At 41.9% G+C, this 14,814-nt stretch overlaps 3 protein-coding genes across 6 annotated transcripts in view; 1 reads left to right on the forward strand and 2 right to left on the reverse strand.

The window, feature by feature from the left end:
* The first annotated feature begins 37 nt into the window (after positions 1-37).
* Positions 38-3,893, forward strand: elmod2 (ELMO/CED-12 domain containing 2). Of its 3 annotated transcripts, XM_008316403.3 has the most exons (10): positions 38-430; positions 1,179-1,326; positions 1,414-1,442; positions 1,850-1,947; positions 2,032-2,161; positions 2,416-2,549; positions 2,676-2,744; positions 2,902-3,035; positions 3,116-3,294; positions 3,394-3,893. In XM_008316403.3, the coding sequence occupies exons 1-9, from the start codon at positions 311-313 to the stop codon at positions 3,265-3,267; spliced, it is 1,014 nt and encodes a 337-aa protein (XP_008314625.1). In that variant the 5' UTR covers positions 38-310; the 3' UTR covers positions 3,268-3,294; positions 3,394-3,893. The 3 variants fall into 3 exon arrangements, with proteins under 3 accessions (XP_008314625.1, XP_016891028.1, XP_016891029.1); XM_017035539.2 differs by lacking the exon at positions 38-430 and adding an exon at positions 447-480 and having other exon boundaries at positions 3,116-3,893; XM_017035540.2 differs by lacking the exon at positions 38-430 and adding an exon at positions 504-654 and having other exon boundaries at positions 3,116-3,893.
* A 22-nt stretch (positions 3,894-3,915) lies between these two features.
* On the reverse strand, positions 3,916-7,478 carry ucp1 (uncoupling protein 1). Of its 2 annotated transcripts, none has more exons than XM_008316405.3 (7): positions 7,216-7,478; positions 6,980-7,110; positions 6,526-6,724; positions 5,499-5,696; positions 5,298-5,399; positions 4,526-4,706; positions 3,916-4,437 (listed from the first exon to the last, which is right to left on the reverse strand). In XM_008316405.3, the coding sequence occupies exons 2-7, from the start codon at positions 7,103-7,105 to the stop codon at positions 4,323-4,325; spliced, it is 921 nt and encodes a 306-aa protein (XP_008314627.1). In that variant the 5' UTR covers positions 7,106-7,110; positions 7,216-7,478; the 3' UTR covers positions 3,916-4,322. The 2 variants fall into 2 exon arrangements, with proteins under 2 accessions (XP_008314627.1, XP_008314628.2); XM_008316406.3 differs by having other exon boundaries at positions 6,980-7,113; positions 7,216-7,473.
* Positions 7,479-9,924: 2,446 nt separating this feature from the next.
* tbc1d9 (TBC1 domain family, member 9 (with GRAM domain)) overlaps positions 9,925-14,814 on the reverse strand; it is a 16,933-nt gene continuing 12,043 nt past the window's right edge. The window contains exons 14-22 of the mRNA XM_025058354.1: positions 14,677-14,775; positions 14,228-14,296; positions 13,508-13,748; positions 13,356-13,421; positions 13,161-13,247; positions 12,649-12,717; positions 12,342-12,445; positions 12,126-12,256; positions 9,925-11,660 (exon numbers count right to left, since the gene is read on the reverse strand). Of these exons, the coding sequence (XP_024914122.1) occupies positions 11,000-11,660; positions 12,126-12,256; positions 12,342-12,445; positions 12,649-12,717; positions 13,161-13,247; positions 13,356-13,421; positions 13,508-13,748; positions 14,228-14,296; positions 14,677-14,775 (1,527 nt within the window). The 3' untranslated portion in view covers positions 9,925-10,999. The remainder of the gene's footprint in view (positions 11,661-12,125; positions 12,257-12,341; positions 12,446-12,648; positions 12,718-13,160; positions 13,248-13,355; positions 13,422-13,507; positions 13,749-14,227; positions 14,297-14,676; positions 14,776-14,814) is intronic.

The raw sequence follows: 14,814 nt of genomic DNA on the forward strand, positions 1-14,814 counted from the left end.
AATGGCGATGTCGCACAACTAAAACGCACGTTGACTTTAAAGACAAACGAAGAAGACGGACCAGAAATGGTTGGCGTTTGTTATGTTTAAGGACATCAAGTAATTTGGAGCTTTTATAAATACAACATATTATGATATTAATTTAAACCAACTTGGGTTTCCTCTACAAGTCTATACACATGTTTTTAGAGCAATATGTTTACTCTAAGAGTCTACAGAATTCATATTCGGTTACATCTAAGAGTGCACATAATATCTGGGTATTTACTAGGAAGTATCCCAAACACATTACTGTACAATTTGACCATGAATGCATCACAGACCGAGCGTTGTCAACAGAAACGTAACAACTCCCGACTTAACAGTTGTTAGCACTAACGGACCAAATGTAAGCTTGGATATAACCATTTTCATTATAAATAAAATAGTGGTAAGTAAAAGCGCTTGGATATAATCTTTTTTATTATAAATAAAATAGTGGTAAGTAAAACGTTATCTTTTTTGCGTTTTTATACTTCATCACAAGATAGCTTAGAGCAAAGCCTCATTTTGGGTATGGTACTGTCCCCTGCTAACACTTGAAAACCTGTCACGACCTGCTGCTTAAAACAGCTCAACTCTGTAGTGTCGGAGATTTCAGTGGGGAAACGTTCGGTAGGGAGTTGAACTTTTGTAGTTTCATAGGCAAGGCTCGAAGCGTTAGTCATAACACGCCATTTGAGCGTTAAACTCTTTTTTTCGAGTGTGTATTGATACGCGATCGTAGTAGTTGCCACGTTTGCATTACATTAGCCTTACGCTTGTCGGTCGTTCTTCCGTTAACTGTTTTAAGGGATTTAAATGTTAAATGTGTTTAATTTATTGTGCGCGTGTGTCTTTGTGTCTATGAATGAGTCACCTGGAAGTGCATTACCTCTCCACTCCACAGGAAGGCGTCCTGGCGCTTTGTGGTGTGTTTCCGTTTAATTTAATGTATTCATGAACTAAAGCCAACTTTAAAAAATTTAACCCAATAATAAAAGAATTATTTTTTTTCAAAATTTGGGCCATGACGATGGAACCCTATGGTCTGACATGGTCTGGGTTTTTTTACTTGCTTGATCCAATTACATTTGGTCTGGGTTTTGTTAACACACATTAAGTTCAGTACTAAACCAAGTACCGTCGTTTTCTTCTAGACAATGTTTGGCCTTGCATGGCAGTACTTGTACACCTCCTTCCTGAGGTACTGGTTGAAGTGGTTCATCAGACTGGTGACAGGGAAAACTGAGCTGCAGAGAATATGTGCCGGGAATAAGCCAGGGGCTCGGAGGACGACAAAAGCAGGTGACTACAGCGTGTGGACTCAATGTTAACTCATTACATTGATGACTTATTCGTTATATTTATGTCACTTGTTTGCCCCTTTTGTAGAATACTCCCTCCGCTCTTCTAAGAACAAGGTAAGCTGATCCCACTCTTTCATGTGCTCTCGTCTTTGGTTTGAAAAGGATGAAAGTTCACTGAGTTTATATAATGTGGTCATATTGTGTTAGTTTGGACCCCCAGCAGAATCACACTCTTGTCCCGACCCCTTCATTATCTTCTAAATGCTGAGCCTTATCAGTTGTTATCAGTCGTCACACTTGTAAGTGTAGACAAATTGACTCTACTGGTCATTTATGGTTACATTACAACATGGTGTAAGCATGTTCTAATCAACACTCCATATCACTGTAAAGTGCTGTTGTAATCTTTTCCGTTTGCTTTGAGAACATTCAGCGACACTCGGTGACTTTTCTCCGTAGTGATTAACACTATCTTTTCTCTTTGTGATTCTTTCTCTGACCTGCGCCTCCTTTTACCCCAGGTTTTAAGAGCAGCGGTGGAAAGCAGCACGGAAAATCTCCAAGAATGTGTGCAGCAAATTATGAAGGAGAAAAACATCCAACCGCAGAAAGACCCTCAGTGAGCTGCAAATTTGTCACGTTGGTATTTTCATCACATCTCGTTGCCTGAATTATCCTCATATTTTTACTTCTACTATTTTAGGTTTAAGGTCAGTCTGCACACCTGTCTGTTACAAATCACTGGATACAGAAGTTTGTACACAAATGTGGAAGACCTGAGGAAACAGATTTTCAGCTCTGAGAAGACGGAACACGAGGACATGCTTTTGAAAGTAAGTACTTAGGGCTGATTATAAGACAATTCGAAAATTAAAATGGTGACGTCCCTAGCTGATTATAATTTATTAGAAAATTAAAATGGTGACGTCCCTGATTTGTCCCACAATTGGGAAATTCAATTCACAGTGTGAATCTTTGCAACTCACGCAGGCTGCCACAGGGGGCGTCATTAAGGCAGAAGGTTGTTAATGTGACAGTTTCACACATTGTGTACGTGAATTGTGTAACTCTGTCACTGTTTCCTCAGCTCTGGGGCCTGTTGATGCCAAACATCAAACTGGAGTCAAGAATTACCAAACAGTGGGGAGACATTGGTTTCCAAGGCGATGACCCCAAGACTGACTTCAGAGGAATGGGCCTGCTGGGACTGGTCAACCTGTTGTGAGTGACAAAATGTCCTAGAATCACTGTAAAAAAAACAACAAAAAAATAATACAAACATCAGAAGTTAAGAATATATAAAATATATATCATTTTTTAACTTGAATTTTCAAAATTCTTTTGCAGGTTTTTCAGTGAAAACTACACAGAAGAGGCTCGACAGGTGTTGTCTCATGCGAACCATCCTAAACTGGGGTGAGAGACATTTATCATTTGATTATTAGTGACTGAATCATCTCTTAAATACATGTAGATCTAGATACTGTAGGGGTCGAACCAGTTTTTGGTCTGGAGATGCAGTTGTCACTTAGCCATCCTGTGTGTGTGTGTGTGTGTGTGTATTTTGTGTCAGGTATTCATATGCCATAGTTGGGATCAACCTGACAGAGATGGCCTACAGTCTCTTGAAGAGTGGAGCTTTGAAACCACATTTCTACAACACAGTGCCGGGTCCACCGGAGCTGCAGCACTTTCACCAGTTGTACTGTGAGTCGACTGACCTGACCCCTGACCTTCACCGTCACATGACCCTGTCCGTTTCATATAAACGTCTCCGTCTCTTCTAGGTTTCCTGGCCTACGAGTTTGACAAGTTCTGGCTGTTGGAGGAACCAGAGAGCATCATGCACTTCAATCAGTACCGGGAAAAGTTCCACACCATCATCAGGACACACCTGCAGGAACCCGACGTCTCCCTCACACTGACCGTCCGCCCTTAGAGATGAAGTGAACGGACTGAACGGACGGTAATTTCTGAATCTCTTTGGATGAATAAAAACAAACAAACATGAAGATGAACAGAGTGAAGCTCCCGCGTCTCTAACATTGCTCACATTTCCACTCAGTTGTCCGCTGCAGCTGAAGACGTGATCGTGTGAAGGTCGTCCACGCTGTAGTGACAACAGCTGCTGTTAACTGCTAAGCTTCATAGAGAGATGAGACATTCAAGAGCTGCTGAAGCAGACTGTAGTGATGATAAGACACAATATTATTATTATGTTTGTTATAGGCTGGTGTTTAACAGGCACTGATGCACTTTGACTGAAGAAGCAGCCGAAGTCTTAGTGTTAACAATTAACCACCGAGGTTTTTTTGGTTCCAACCATCCTCCTGTTTGTGTTTGTTGTCAGAGTTTGTCCTGTTCAGGAATTTGATATTTATGTCCAGAGATTTTTTTTTATAATTCTTTAATCTTTTGACCATTAATAGTCAACAGTAATTTACCAAGTGGTCCTAAACTCGTGTGGCCTAATAGTGAAGTGGCGTTTTTGTAACTTGTTTGTAAATGAGTTTTTTTTTCTTTGAGGATCATGTGAAATAAATCATTGATGTTGAAAAGAGTGAATAAAAACATCTGTACACATCTGTATAACAAGTCAGATATATTTAGTGCTTATATAAAGATGTGTTACATTTAGACCTGAGTTATTAAAAAGGAAAAAAAAAATTATTTAATTCCAGCTGCCTCATGTTTATGTGGCAGTCCTTTTTTTTTTTTAACATTTACAGCTAAAGTGCAATCCCAGCTCTTACCACAGGAGTTCAGTATAAACACTCGTTCTACAAAAGCTCCATATTTGGCTTGGGCTGATGATGATGATGACAAATCTTCAATTGCACAAGATTGTTCTTCTTCCCTGGAATTGATTGTCTTGTCATCACAGCACAGAATCCCTGTCAGATACGACTCAAAGAGGAAGTGATGGTTGGTAGGTTCCCTCTGACAGCCTCTGGTCCAGATCATGTCTTCAGCTCCACTGTGAAGCTGTGAAGCTCAGTTATGTGCCTCAATGTTCTTCTTGGTGACCATCATGGCCCTCTTGATCTGCTCGAACGAGACGAACATCACGACATTCCATGATCCTAACCTCAGGAACGATGGAACAAATCTTTGGAGGAGGAAAAAAAAAAAAAAGTCAGGAGAAGATGGAATTTTAAATCCAAACATGGAGCCCCGGTCAGGGAGACACAGCTTACCCCTTGTAGAAAGCCGTTGGCCCCTCTTTAGTCATCATGGTCCAGGCACAGTTGATGGCGCTGTTGTACTGGCCTGGCGGTGAGTTCATGTACCTGGTCTTCACCACGTCGACCGGAGAGGCGATGACGGTGGTGACGAAGCCGGCACCGAACGCTGACACGAAGTGACACGGCAGGTTGTCTGTGAAACAGGAAGAAAAAACACAACGTCAACTCGCCGCATAGTCTGGGTGTAAACGTTACTTATTCAGCACAAAAGTATTTTTGAAATTACACAATTAACACAAGAGTTTACATTTTAATTTGATTAATCGCGACCTTAAGTTGACTTTTTTTTTTACATCCAAACAGTCCAGGTATGTTGCGACCTTAAGTTTTTATTTTTATTTTTATTTTTACATCCAAACAGTCCAGGTATGTAGAAACTTTTCGTATCTACTGCGTCTCCACTAGAAGAATCCAGCTTTGGTTCTTCCTGGAGTTGGAAGGCCTTTGTTCTCAGAGAGCACCGTCAGCAAATTACAACGTGAGCGGGAGTAATAAAAAGAAATGGAGATAAAAGTGGCATAACTGATGTGTTTTTACTGCAGCCAGAGGAACAGACGCTGTGTGTGTGTGTGTGTCCTGTTATCAGCTGTAGATTACAGGATGAGAGGGTGTGTGGATTTCTGTCCAATCAGAAAGTATCTCCGGTGTGGTAATGTGTGTGTGGTAATGTGTGTGTGGTAATGTGTGTGTGTGTGTGCTACATGTCGGACTCGTATTATCTCACCTGACATCAGCTTGTGTTTAAGGACGGCCTCCTTGATCAGGTCATACGTGACCAGCTCCGTGCAGTTGACCAGAGCGTTTCTTGTAATGTTGGGTAACGTGCCTGAACAGAGAAAAAGAAAACAACAGACACTGATTCGTCACTCTTCCTCTGTCATGTTTCCATCACTGATGAGTCGCAGCGTTCTTCTTGACGCAGCACCTTTCCAGAGGCCACGTAAACCCTCGTTCTGGAAGATGTGTTTGTAGGCCTGCATCGTGCCGTTGTACCGACGGGCCACTCCGTCCAGGTTCACCTGAGCCTGGAATCGAACCTTGACCACATCAGTGGGTTGAGCAAAAGACACCGCCATGGCGCCTGTGGTACAGCCGGCCAGGATACGAAGCAGAACTCCTGGGTCTGGATGAAAAAACGCAAAGAAAAAAATGTTTTGAATCCACTTCATAACATTCAAGAGGAGAAACAACAGATGAATGTATTTGTGAAGTTTTTACCTAACATTTATAAATAACACACAGTGGCGGTGCGTACCCCTCCTGATGCAACACAACTGCAGACTACATGGAATCGAACCCTTCCTGTCAGCCTCCTGTCATTTTACCTCTCTCAATAAGAAATGATGAAGTTTTAATTTTTAATTTCTCCTGTGAACCTCAACGCACCACATTCCTGCCATAGGAGGGAGGAACCACATACTTGGCGCCTCCTAGGGGCGGCTTGTTGCAAGAATTTCCCCCAGTGTGGGATCAATAAAGTCCCCCAGTATGGGATCAATAAAGTTCATAAAATTATTAAAAAAATAAAATAAAATAAAATGTTGCCATAGTGTAAAAATCCAAAAGAGAAATGATGTAATAAATGGATGGGGAAGAACGACAGCTGTTGATAAACCTACAGGAGAAGTGATGGGGAGTACATGGAGGTCGGCCTGCAGTCTGCAGCAGTGTCTCCTCATAATGTCTAATAATAATAATAATTAATTTAATTAATTAGAGAAAATGCAAGAAAAACTGCAAAAATTGCAATCCTTAGTTTTCAATCGGTGACAGGAACTGTTGTGTGACCAACTGAAGTTCTGCATCTGTACCGGATTTTTGGATCATAGGTTTCAAACTATAACCTAATGAATTATTTTGATATGAAATTAAGTCAATCAGTGGAATACTTTTTTAAAGGTTTAAAAACACGAAGTTATATTTTGAACTAAACAGACTCTGGAGTCACTGACTGTCTTTTCCACCGGTGTAGAAATCTCTGACGTTGTCGTAGAGGCCGATCCTGATGGAGGCGAAGCACAGTTGTCTCTGCAGACCTGCCACCAGACCGTTGTACAAGGACTTGGGTCCCTCGGTCCGTATCATGGTACTGATGGTCCCGAACACGCCTCTGTAACGGATGCCACTCATCGATTTCTTCTCTCCCTGGACCTGCGTGTCAAAGGTCAAGCAGAGCAGCCTTAAGGAGCGAATAGAAGAACACAGAGTTTTTGTTTTGGTTTCAAAGCTGTCAATGATTGAAGGCCAGTGGACACAGATGACCCGTCACCGCAGGTTACCAGAGCACAGAGTGGTACAGACTCAACAGGTATGTGAACGGGTTTGAAGGAACGGTTCTGCAGCATCATCATCATCATCATCATCATCATCATCAGCAGCAGCAGCAGCAGCAGCAGCAGTGATTACCTGCAGCCTGACTTTAGCCGTGTCCAGAGGAAACGTGACGAGGTCTGCGATACAGGCTGCTGCTCCGGCGCTCGCCATCTTCACCCCCAGAGGAGGGGGGACATCTGAGGGTTTCAGTCCTACCATGATTCCTGTTGCAAACACACACACACACACAAAATCAACACCTATAATTATACCTAAACAGCACCTTGACATCTGACATGTCAGGAAATGGTGACAGGAAAATTGCTCACCGTCTGACGGTCCCTTTTCGATCCCAGGATGTTTGTTACCAGGCAGAGTTTGTCCAGATTATAATCCATTAAGGTCTTTCGCTCTTCTCTCAGGAGGGAGACATCTTTTGCTGTATTTATGCATTCTGTGGCCGGCGTCTTTATGACATCCCCAGAGAGGCGTTACTGTACACCTCTGTGAACCCGGCTGAGTCAAAGTCCACTCACTGTCAGGAAGTCAATGTCCAGATGACTCCACACTCAGACGCTCTCTAGAAAAACAACTTTTTTGACTTTGACTGCTCATCAAAATGGATGGATTTTACTGTTCACGTACCTGCAAAAGTAACAGACCATCGTTAGTCAGTGAATACTGTACTGTATGTGAACAGAAGGAAGTGAAGTGTTTGGACAGAACAGACACAGATCTACATCAACAGACAGTGAAATTATGACTAAAAATCTAGACCCAAAACATGAGAGTTTGTAAATTAATAGGAGAGTGTTTTGTGTGAGAGAAGACCTTAATTTCACGAGGATGACCTCGGGGTGGGGGGTGAGGGGGGCAGAGAGATCAAAGTTGTGACGTGAATCAATGAGCAAAGGTCACTGGGGGGTAAATAAGAACTCCAAATGCGTCACAAAATGTTTGCATCACAGTGGTTTGTCTGTTTCATCACTCTCTGCTCTAGTTTTGTGAGAACCGATCAAGTACATTTATAGTTCAACATTACAATTAAAAATACACTGGTTACAGTGATAGTTTTAAGTTGTTTTAAAGGTTAAGTCAGTGGTTCCAAAACGTCATGTGCAGCGCCCCCTTTTGTAAAAAGGACTGACGAGTCCTCCTCCATTGACACATGAATACTTTAACTTTAATCTCAACCAAATTTTATTCAAATACTGGAATTAATACTGAAAAAATTGAAAAAAAAAAACCCCACAAATAATGAATTAATAATCATAACGTCCCAACAGTAGGACAAATAAAGAAAAAAAACAAACTCTTTTGCTCTGATGAGACCACCTGCAATATCTTTCCGTACCCTAGAGGGCGCCGCATTCCACTTTGCGAACAACTGGGTTATCGTTAAAAATTAAAAGCTATTTTAATGCAGTTAAATAGAAAAGAAAATGGGGATAAAGTAATTTATCAGATGACGTCATGTTGTTTTTCAGTGTATGAAACGGTGTAATTATTAAAAAATGTATTTTTTTCTTGGATATAACTAACACAATGAGAACACAGTGCAGGTTCTGACTGGTTTGAGGTCTCATGTCTCTACTGATTAATTATTTCTTGTTTGTCTCCAATCTGCGGCTGGTCTGTTCTGTGGTGAGTGAGTGAGCTGACTTCTGATTGGTCCATCTGAGACACATCCCCCAGTCTGTTTGGTCCATATTGACAACAAGACTGAGCCCATGTGGATTAAACACAGTGGAGTCAAAGGTGTGTCCTGATAACGTTACTCTCTTAAAGGACTTTTTTTTCTTTTTTTTTCTGCACCACCTTAATGTATGTCTGCCTTTAGTGAAGACAGAACATAATCTCTTCATAAAATAATATTCCTTAGAAGAGTTCATTAAACTGTCCACAATATTTACCTTACAAATAGCATGTACTCTGTAGTACAATATATTTTTTTAAAATATTCAAATTCAAAGTTTAAAGGATAATCTTTTTTTTTACTCAGTTTAAAATGAACATTTATTAATACAGTGGCTCCAAAGTGAGGGGCAGGGCCTGGTTGGGGGCATGGAACTGTTGTGAGGAGAGAACTTTTTTGTGCCTCAGTGGGAAAATTGCATTAATTTGCAATTTTTTCACATTTTAAATAGTTCATCCATTAGTTAAATTTTTTTGTTTTTCTTCATCTTTTATATATAAAAAATGTAAAAAAAATGACATTTGAAATTCAGTTGTACATAAAACACTGGACATCAGCAAATGAGAAAAAGAACTGTTAAGAACTAGACTTTGAGCCCACCAGAAAAAAAAAAAAAAAACAGTTCCAAACATCTCTGGACCTCGGACATCGGTACAAAGTCCTTTGTTACCGAGTAAAGATGTCAGCAATATCCTTGCTTTAAGCAGGAGGCTTATACACATATATATGTGTACATATATATATATATGTGTGTATATACAGACATATGTATATATTATCTTTTACTTCAAATTATTAGCTTCCTGAAAAAGAAACAAAAAAAATATTTTCCAGACCTACTCTCCATATAACATGTTATTTCATGTACTGTATACATGAAATAACATGTTATATTTGTGAGTAATTGTGAGTTTTAAAATATAAATAGAATTTTCTTTTGTTAATAAAGTAGAAAGGGAGGTATAATCCGTGTTGGTACTGACCTACAGAAGGCACCGACTTCACCCTCATCCATATCTGTGGAGCCGTCTGTGGACCTGGGTTACAAAACAAAAACCTTCAGCCAGAAGAACCATGAGACGGGAACTCCTCCTGTGGTGAAGTGAAAACTGCTCCAAAAAAAAACAAAACAAAACAGAAAATGTAGAAAAAAAACATGGTTATTCAGCAGACACGTGATCATTTCATTTCCCGAACTGTTCAGTTTTTATATATAATATGAAAGTTATAGATGTGAGAACCACAGGTCTGATGAATTTCACTTCTTCATGGTTTTGCCCTAACCTGTGGAACCACAAGAGGGCAGTAACAATCGACAACATGCAATAACAATTTGTCAAGACCTATTTAAGTCATTTTATTGAGGTGTTGACACACGATGCAGTTAAATTTAGCATTTTAACAACAAGCTGAGATTAAAAAAATAAATCACATAAAAACAAATTAAAAACAGAAGTATAAAAGTTCACAGGTCAACGTAAAAAAAAAAAAAAAAATCAAAGGAACAGGAGAACATGTCGGTTGGTGTTTATAGGTCAGTTACCAGCTAACGGTAAACTACACATTAGTGAAACAGATGGTAGTAAACGTGACGAGTGCAGCCTTTTCAACAGCAGATTCTTAGTGTAAACTTCTTCCTCTTCACAGAATATTTACATTCGTAGTACTCCTGAACCACAGAAAGTACACGTACTCTAGCACTTTGACAGTTTTTAGTTTTGTTTTCGCTTTCTTTTTTTAAAAATTCAAAACAAAAAAAACAACAGTGCATAATGATGAACATTATATGGAGGTGAGAAGTCATGTGTGTGTGAACACGGTAAAATATTGCACGAAATTAACGATTAGCTTCAAGACGTTTCGCAGGATGAATCGAGATAAAATCCTCTATTCAAATAAAAACAAACAAAAAATATTAGCAGCAACTTAAATCATAAAGTCAGGGAGCCATTATCTGATCATATATATATATATATGCATATATATGTTTATATATATATATGTATATATATATTTTTTTTTTCTCAGGCTGTCATAACGATCGTACACTATTTATATCTTTACTTATAAGGTGGACTGAGTCTGGTGACATTTACATCGACGCAGCCTATGAACGTGAGTACACGGTTTGACGACATTCACACTATTTCACTATCATTTAAATTACAGCTCTTATATGTGTGGACATGGGTTTAATGTGGGAAATCTTTAAATATTAATGTTCCGCCGCAGCAGCGGGATAAAAGTGATTGTTCTAATAAAAGTCCTTCACATCTGCTAAAATACATGTACACGTTTTTGGTCACATTTGTTCCTCCGTCATAAATATACACTGTACACCTCCTGTCACCGTCACACCACCTCACTATTTTTCCCTTCTGCAAGTTGCTGTGTTTTTTTTTTCTTTTCTCCTTTCTTCATCCAGACAGTGAGATCTCATAGTCACTGGAGGACAGCAGAGGGCGCCCAACTTCATGCACATTCTTGGCATTGGTGATGCGCGCCGCCACCTCCACGGGCTTCTCAAAGTAGTGGACGAGGGCCTGCTCTGTGAGCACCGAGGCCAGGAACTGCTCAAAGGTGATGGCCCAGTCTTTGTCGATGCTCGTGCTGTGGGGCAGACCTTTGTCCAGGTGTCCAGCGCTCCCAGAGGGCCGGCTGCCTTTGTCACCGTCAGCCCCGGGGTCACTGTGCACCAGCACCGTGTCTTCTGCGATGTCTTCACACTGCAGCTTTTCGTCCAGCTCGTGGGAGCACGCGCTGAGCACGGAGTACGACGACATGGAGGTGTCGTCTTTGGTTTCGTCGTCAGAGATGAGCATGGCCATGGAGGTGGTCGTGTCTTTGGGGGACGAGTCCTCCAGCTTGATGTCGTGCATCAGCGCCATCTGCTCGCTCTCCGCCTCCTCCTCGCACGTCTTCGGCTTGTTCTCCTCCTGGTTCCTCCGCTGAAAGGCGTCGTCGACTCCCGCCTCCCGGCTGTCTTTGGACTCCGAGGCGTCTCTCGTGCTCGTGTTCAGCTCAGACTTGGTCTCACCGAGGAGATCCTTTCTTATGAAGGAGGAGGAGGAGGAGGAGGAGGAGGAGGAGGAGGAGGAGGAGGAGGAGGAGGAGGAGGAGGAGGAGGAGGAGGAGGAGGAGGAGGAGGAGGAGGAGGAGGAGGAGGAGGAGGAGGAGGAGGAGGAGGAGGAGGAGGAGGAGGAGGAGGAGGAGGAGGAGGAGGAGGAGGAGGAGGAGGAGGAGGAGGAGGAGGAGGAGGAGGAGGAGGAGGAGGAGGAGGAGGAGGAGGAGGAGGAGGAGGAGGAGGAGGAGGAGGAGGAGGAGGAGGAGGAGGAGGAGGAGGAGGAGGAGGAGGAGGAGGAGGAGGAGGAGGAGGAGGAGGAGGAGGAGGAGGAGGAGGAGGAGGAGGAGGAGGAGGAGGAGGAGGAGGAGGAGGAGGAGGAGGAGGAGGAGGAGGAGGAGGAGGAGGAGGAGGAGGAGGAGGAGGAGGAGGAGGAGGAGGAGGAGGAGGAGGAGGAGGAGGAGGAGGAGGAGGAGGAGGAGAAGAGTTTTCCTACCTCTCCCATCTCCAGCAACAAACTGGTGACGGTAGCTGTGGCGTGGTAGAGCTCCTGCTCCGCAGCGTCCTCGCTGAACATGCTGTAGAGCGACTTACACAGCTCGATGAACTGACTTCTGGACAGGGGAAAAAAAATAACTCAGGTTAAATCTAAACCACCTGAAGACTGAAGAACTAACGTCAGAGGACGGGAACCTCACCTGATTCAACTTGGGGAGGTTCTTGGTGTTTTCTAGTTTAGATTTGCTCTCCTGGTTCCACAGTTTCAGATAATGGTGGTAGTCCGTGGTGTTCAGTTTCTTAACTGTTGAAAACAAACAATCATTTAACTTCACCACAGGGTGGCGCTGTTAAACAATCCTTTAACTTCACCACAGGGTGGCGCTGTTCTTCCGTATAAGGAATGTCCATTAAAACACCCATGTAATGTTCTTCTTCTTCAGTGATTAATGACATTATAGAACAGATATCTTTCCTAGAAGAACTGTGTAGGACATTAATTCTCACCTTTTTCGGTTTTAAATGTGACTCTGACAAAACCGTCATCCTTCTCACTTCTGCACCTGGAGTCATGACCTGAACAGAGGGGGAGGGTGGGCTGAGTTAATACAGGGTGTCCATTGAATATAGCTGTAAGACTGTTGGAAATGAATGGAAATGTGGAGATTTCCATAAAATATTAGATCACAACTACAACAAGACAGACACAAATAAGGGATGTTTGGATGGATGGATGGATGGATGGATGGATAGACAAAGTCTATTTCCTAACAAAGACAACACAAACAAAGACTCTGAAGTCGTTCCCAGGGTCTCGACAATTAACGATTAATGAGGCCAACGTGTACAGCATGTACTCAGAGGCAGATGTTTCTGTGTATTAATACCGGTCACTGTCACTGTGTCACTCTGACCAGGAAGTTGTTATGAAGGTACAGCATGTAATTGTGTTCAGTACATGGAGAAAAAAACCCGTCACAAACAAACAGTCACACTCAGAGAATAGTGCAGGCTCTTACTGTTGGACAAGTCTGGAGTGATGTCCTCAAAGAAATACTGAGTGGCTTCGAAGGCCGAGTCGGGCTCGTCCGGCTCCTGAACTACGTCTGCAATTCAGAGAAAATACTCGACTGAGATGAAGAAAATACGACCTCAACAAATGTGCTAGTTTTGTTTCCGTCATCAGAGGTTACACATGGTAACTGCAGCCGTACCAGGGAGGACGTGCATCTTGTACAGGAGCTTCAGTTTCTCCGTCAAATCCCCGTGACACAGCACACCTGAAACACAACAGGGAGTTTTTCATTTAATGCTTTCAACGACATCGTAATCGAACTAGATAAACTCTCCGTTCTGCTCGACTCACCCAGGCCACTGATGAACTCGCGGAAGTTAATGAGGGCGTCCCCGTTTTCATCCAGGAGACGGAAGAAGCGAGCGGCCAGCGGGTCAGAGTGGGCGCCGTTCGCCCAAGAGAAGAGCACATTGAACAGGCCCTTGAACTGCTCCACGTCGATGCGGTACTGCTCCAGGTAGGGCAGGCTGGGGTCGTGACGCTCCGTGGGGTTGCTGCTGCCGCCCCAGTAACAGCTGGTCAGGTGCTCCGCCTGTGGACAGGAAATAAATGAAAAAAAAACAAAACTTTTTTTTATAACTGGCACCAGTTTTCATTTTAACAAGCAGATAAATGGTGATGGTCATTTTTTTTTTTTACATAGTTCTTTCAAATAAAGGATTGTTGTATTTGGTCATAATTTGTCTGAAGCTTATTTTATTTAAAAAAAAAAAATCTGATTTAATAAAAAAATTATATTTAATAGATTAAATCCAGGGATGTTAATATTAACATTATTAAAATGAAAACCCGATAATTCAATACCTGGGTTTCACCAAATAATGTGTGCTCTAAAAATAGTTTTGAGGAAATATGAAAGTGACTAGTCACTAGATGGCAGCATTGCAGCTCATTTTTTAATCTTTATCTTTATTAATCTAAAGTGAGCTGAAGGTGACACCCAAACGTCTCTGTTTTGATTTTGTTTTTTTTTTCTGAGACTGAGGCACAGTTTGTTTTGTTGGGACTCACCTTGAAGAGCATGTACAGTTCCTCCAACTCATCAATACTGAACGCCGTCTCTGTGACAATGGTTCTGACCTGAAACGCAATCAGATGAAGTTAAAAATAGAAAACAGAGTTAAAAGTTAAAGACCAGCAGAGAAACTGACGAGGACGGAAACACTGGCGCTTTCATCCGAGTGAAAATCTACTCAAAGACCTGAGGCTACGGCTACAGAGCTGGTCCATCCAGAGCTGAATGTGCCATGTGTTTTTGAATGTGTAAAGAAAATATATAGCATATATTTGTAAATGTGCTGATCGTTATCACACCATTAAAGAGTTCAGACTTCATACTTCTTTAACAGAAAAATAAATCAGTTTGATTCAAGTTCAAGTTCATCAGGAACACGTTGTCAAACACAGATGACAAAATAATCTCATGTACAGTTGTTCTCAGTATTTGTTCACGTTCTTACCACGTTGCGTTTCGTCGTGTCCTCTATGGTTTGGATGACTCTCAGCCTCTGTTTGAAACGCATCTGTTCGATCACATCTGAACGGATGGAGCCAAATTTCTAACACGGAGAGAAACAGGTCAACGTCACTGTCAGTCA

Source organism: Cynoglossus semilaevis, chromosome 9 (genome assembly GCF_000523025.1).
Source record: "Cynoglossus semilaevis isolate Cse_v1.0 chromosome 9, Cse_v1.0, whole genome shotgun sequence".
Classification (NCBI taxonomy): Eukaryota; Metazoa; Chordata; class Actinopteri; order Pleuronectiformes; family Cynoglossidae; genus Cynoglossus; species Cynoglossus semilaevis.